The 5214-nt window shown below is 53.5% G+C and overlaps 1 protein-coding gene across 3 annotated transcripts in view; it reads left to right on the top strand.

The window, feature by feature from the left end:
• VPS53 (VPS53, GARP complex subunit) overlaps window positions 1-4469 on the top strand; it is a 94103-nt gene extending 89634 nt beyond the window's left edge. For all 3 annotated transcript variants that reach the window (XM_019511162.1, XM_019511161.1, XM_019511163.1), the window contains exons 20-22: window positions 789-926; window positions 1144-1248; window positions 1579-4469. In XM_019511162.1, the coding sequence (XP_019366707.1) occupies window positions 789-926; window positions 1144-1248; window positions 1579-1749 (414 nt within the window). In that variant the 3' untranslated portion in view covers window positions 1750-4469. The remainder of the gene's footprint in view (window positions 1-788; window positions 927-1143; window positions 1249-1578) is intronic.
• Window positions 4470-5214: the final 745 nt, after the last annotated feature.

Genomic DNA, 5214 nt, shown 5'->3' with positions numbered 1-5214 from the left:
CTGTGGGCCTGAATAGCCTAACAGTTCTTCCTGCCCAGCGTTGTAAAAACAGATCATACTCTGCTTTGGTGGAAGCAGCATGCAGCCTGGATTATTCAGACTTCAGCCTAGATGGCCTCTCTCCTGCATTTTACATCTGAACTGGCGCGGTCCCGAAAGCTAACAGCGTTTGGGGCTGTAAAGCACTTACCAAGGCTTCCTCTCCCCAGCTGCCAAGCATTTGGAGGTGCTGGTTTAATGAAAGTCAATATGCACTGGATCCTTTATCCTAACGGTTTGTAAATGCAGTGCAGTGGGAGCAGGGAGCTGTCAGCGCATCTGCTGTGCTGTAGATTTATTAGTTATGTGAAGAAGACAGTCAGCAAGTGGGTGAATAAATGCAGAACGCTTGGTAGAACAGCAGGTCGGCAGGCAAAGGAAGTGAGGTGTTGAAGTGACCGTAGGAACTAGTTAGCATTGCAGCTTCGTATCTCCTTATCCTACAAACAGCAGATGATGTTCCTGCATGTGCGCTGAGGGAATGGGGTCATCCAGGTAACATGAGCCCGATACCTGGCGGGGGGTGAATTCCAGTAGGCCCGTTGCAGTCAGTGGAGCTATGCTGATATTCACCCATGGTGGGGATCTGGTCCTTTAAGTCTCCATGGCGTTCATTCATTCTTCCCATGCTGTTAGTGATATCAGTGCCCCAATTGTCACGGGTTGTAAAGAGTTAAACTTCCACATCCAGGAGCTGAGGGACCTTTGTCTATGAGAACTGTGTGTAACGGAGCTGTCAACTGTTACAGCTCCTGCTGGATACTCACTCTCTGAAGATGGTCCTCTTGGATCTGCCTTCCATTGGGTCCCAAGTGGTGAGGAAAGCACCTGCCAGCTACACCAAGATCGTCGTGAAGGGCATGACTCGGGCAGAGATGATCCTGAAGGTAACTGCTCGAGATTCCTGACCTAGACATGCGGGGCTGGCATTGCAAGGGGCCCTCTCTTTGGAAACTGACCTTGCAGAGAGCCCAGGGCACACAGCGGGCTGGGACTTCTCAAGGGATTGGGCACTGCATGTGCTGCCAGGATGCTGTGCCCGCTGGGTTGCAGCGTGCTGGATTAACGCTTGTCTCTTTCCTCTGTCTGCCCCTCTTCCTGCAGGTGGTCATGGCTCCCCACGAGCCCCCGGTCGTGTTTGTTGACAATTACATCAAGCTCCTCGCCGACTGCAGCACAGACACGTTCCAGAAGATACTGGACATGAAGGTCAGAACCCCTCCAGCTAATCCTGAGCGCCTGGGCAGCCCCTTCAGTTGAAGGCTGCAGGCTTTGAAAGAGGCTTGAGGGGGAAGCGATTTTTCAGAGGAAGTGCATCCTCCCACCTCTGGAAGTTAACACCTCTCCCCCCACACCCCTTACAGAGCTGCAGTTCAGCCTGGGGTTCCAGGTGGCTGCATCCTGCCTGGGTCAGGGCCTGTGTGAGAGACTGAGACAAGAAGCTGGATTCCCAGTAGCTCCACCCAGGCACCTGCTCTTCAGGCTCGGTAAGGCTTTGGGCACATCTTAATTGTGCTTTCCTTTTCTGCTTTTTCATAGGGCCTAAAGAGAAGCGAGCAGAGCAGCATGCTGGAGCTGTTCCGCCAGAGGCTCCCTGCCCCTCCCTCGGGGATGGAAAACCCCGGCTCCATCTCTCTGACAGCACCGACGCCCGAGCAGGAGTCCTCCCGCATACGGAAGCTGGAGAAGCTCATCAAGAAGAGACTGTAGGCCAGTGGAGGAAGCATCTGTCGGCCCTGCGGCTGCCTTCTGTCCCATGCACGGTGCCTCAGACCTCCCCTTGTCTTACACTACATTGCCGAAACATAGATATTCAATCGGCTGGCTCCATGCAGCCGGGGGTGGAAAGGCGACGTGAAGCAGGGTGGAGTGAGTGACACTGGGGACAGTGGGCAGATTCACCTGCTCAACCTGGGGCATTCGTAGCTCACGATCAGAGACCGTGGCAGAGCCTGGAGGGTAGGACACGGTTAGAGTGGATCATTTGCCCTAACCCCCAGGGTTTGGCCACTCCTCCAGCATCAAGCTGCAGTTCCCACTCAGACCTCCCCCCCACGGCCAGTCTGACTCTATCCTGAAAATGTCAGGACGCCTCTTGCTCCCCATCATGCAGCTGCTTGTTTATTGAAAAGCCAGATGCAGAGATACCCCTAACAGCTGGGATTCTGGCACCTGCAACTCGGCTGAACCTGGAGCGAGACACCCACGTGCCCCTCTTGTGATCTGAGGGCTGGCACAGCCATAAACTAGCGAGGAGGATCCTCCTCCCTGGAGAGCAAGGCCGGGGCCAGTTTACAGTGAACATGCCAGCAGTCTCTGCTGCAGCTTTGAGGCGACGTTCTCCGTCTGCAGCTTCTTGTTGACTCCTGCATGCAGGGCTCCCCCGCTCTCCCTTCTGGGAATTCCCACGCCGTACCTGTCTCCTTCCCCACTAAGGACTGGAACAAGCCAACCATCCGGCAGAACCATCTCCCCGTGCTCTTGGCCACCTGTTTCATTCCAGGCTGTGGGTGTGCTCCCTTGGTGCCGGCACTGCCCTGCAGGGAGAGCTACTAGAAATGGGAGTTGTAATTAGCAGCCTGCTGCTGCCAGGGTTTGTTGGCAGGGGTGGAGCTCACTCTCCAGATTTAAACCGGAAGGGCCCCACTCCTAATGCTAGCCCTGCTGTAACTGGACAGAGCAGGCTGTTGGATTGGGACCAGCCTAAGGGAGAGGAGGATTAGACTCTAAATATCCAAGCCCAGGCTGTTTAACAGCAACTTTTGGAGTCAGAGCACTAGCTGATCTCGGAGGGAGCAGGCAGGTGGGTGGAGCACAAGGCGAAAACATTAGCAGGGAAGAACTGCTCTGCTTTTCAGGGGATCCGTAAGCGAGAGACCCAGTCACGTTGTTACCGCCTCTGGATCTCTCCCTAACCTTCCCTGTGCCTTTTCCTTGTCACCCTAAAAGCATTTCCCAGCTGAGCTGATGTGACAAGACCACATGGATTTCCATGGCCAAAGAATCCTTGTGCACCTTCCTGGCTGTAATCCCAGCTTTTCCTCTGTCCTGTGGGATGGGTGGTTGCTGCAGCTGGCTGGCGGCTGCCTCGGGAGAGTCGCACTCCATGGCACACTTGGGTTTCTCTTTGTGGCAGTACTGCTGTGGGGGCTGCTGTACAGACAGGCTTTCAGTGTTCACAGCCACAGTTCAAGGGCATAGAGCTCACCTGAGGCAGGGCCATGAGGGGCATGCACTCCAGATCAAGCATGGGTTCATTTTAACTGAACTCTGCTCATACAAACCCACAAAGTCTCAGTGAGACTCACATTCCCCCTTGCACCACCACACTTCATCCCTCTTCCCTTTCTGAGAAGTTTTGCTTTTTAGGCTGAAAATCTGGCCTAATGCCAGGCTTCCTGGTCATTTTTTTGTTCTGTCCCACCCCTCCCTCACCTCCCCGTTTCTGCCACGTGCACAGAGGTGGGGGATCCGTGGCTGGCCCAGGGATGGGCCTGGTGTCTGTGCCAACTGCTGAGGGCTTGCTGATGTTGGCTGGGAGAGCAAAAGCAGTTTGGGGTGGGGTAGGTGTCTGGGTTCTGCACTAAGTAACCAAGTGATCTGCTGAAAGAGCCAGCCAGTGACCTAAAGCTGAGCTGGACTTTGGCTTACAGCTGCACCCACTTCTAGCCATCTGCTCTGACCATTGTTAGCCACTGTCTGCACTTCTGGGTTTCTTTTCTGCGGACCTGTTTGCTGCGCCCCTGCCCTGAAGCCAGCCATTCTCATCACCGAGCACTAGCACTCCTCATCTCGCTGAAACCTTTCACTAATGCTCAAGCACTGAACAGATGTGACGTATCTGCTCCGGACCTGCCGTGCTTCCTTTGCCCTGTGCACTTGCACCCTACAGGGGAGCAAACTGCCGGCGTTCCTTTGGTCTCAGCAGCTGGTACACACGGGTGCACTGTGCTGGAGGCACTTCTTCCTCTTGTAGGCTTTGCAAGGTCTTCTGAAGCACGGTTCTCAGTTTGATGCAGAGGACTTGGAAAAGGTTCCATAATTGTCCTTCATTTCCTTTTGGACGTGGGAAGTGTCGCTCTCCTTTGATTGCATGCCAGCTTGGAATAGCTCTGTCGGAAAAGGAACTTTGGCCGCTTCATTTAATTAGCAGATAAAATCTCAATCCCTGCTTTAAAGGAAAGAAAACTGACATTTTCGGGTCCTCTGCTTGGGGGACAACATGGACCTGGCTTCAGAGGATGGCTGCTCAGTAGCTTCAGAAAGCTCAGGCACCTGGGATGATTCAGGTTGCAGATCAGAAACAGAAGCACCCAATCCCTTCCCCAGGTACCCGTACCTCCACTTATCCCCCAGACTTCCCTGACCAACAAGGCTGGGGTGGGAGAGTCCATTTTGTGCCCAGGTTGGTGGTGATTTTGCAAGATGAATACATCAGTCTTTGTTCTGCTTGTAGAAGAGCTGACAGAAGATAGAGTTAGTCAGCTAGTGGTTACATGCCCTTGCTGATCACTCTGATCACTACTGTTAACCTAAGATCTGACGCTTACGTGATGTGCGTGGCACTGGGATGCATGCGTGAAAATTGCTGACACTAGGAAACCTCTAGAATTGGCCCACCCGGATGGCCTCTGGGTCAGGGGTGCTGGGTCAGGTACTGGGAGCCCTGGCTTAGACAAGTGGCTGTCTACAGTAGGGCTCCCACACTGCTGTACTAATTTTTGGCAAAGAGGGGTGACAACAGGCCCTGGTTACACGAACATCTGAACCGCCTCGGGCAGCATTGCTGGTTCGCAGCATTGCCCCAAGGTGCCTTTTCTTGCATTCTAGCTCATCTTCCAGGGAGCTGTGCGTTCACTTGGAACAGAGCAGTTGACAAAAAGCAGCCCAAGAAAGGAGGATGTGAATGTGCCTCCCATTTATAGCCAGCCCTTCCTGAAGAGCAGATAACCCCAGGGGGCGTTTGCAGGGCAAGGTATTAATTTATGAGAGACTGCCAAATGCAGTGACCATTACAGATGGAACGTAAGGGACGTGCATCGGGTCAGTTCCTACTTGCTGGACTAAAAACATGTTTCAGATTATTCATTCCCTCGCAGTGACTGTTAGCAGTAGTTGTGGCCAGGTCTGTGAATCTCTTGTGAATGGTTGGGGACCAACTCCAAATGGTTTTCG

This window comes from Gavialis gangeticus, unplaced genomic scaffold (genome assembly GCF_001723915.1).
Source record: "Gavialis gangeticus isolate Ggan-Ray unplaced genomic scaffold, GavGan_comp1, whole genome shotgun sequence".
NCBI classification, from domain to species: domain Eukaryota; kingdom Metazoa; phylum Chordata; order Crocodylia; family Gavialidae; genus Gavialis; species Gavialis gangeticus.
The sequence above is the reverse complement of the archived record's forward strand: the minus strand, read 5'-3'. Positions and strand labels throughout refer to the sequence as shown.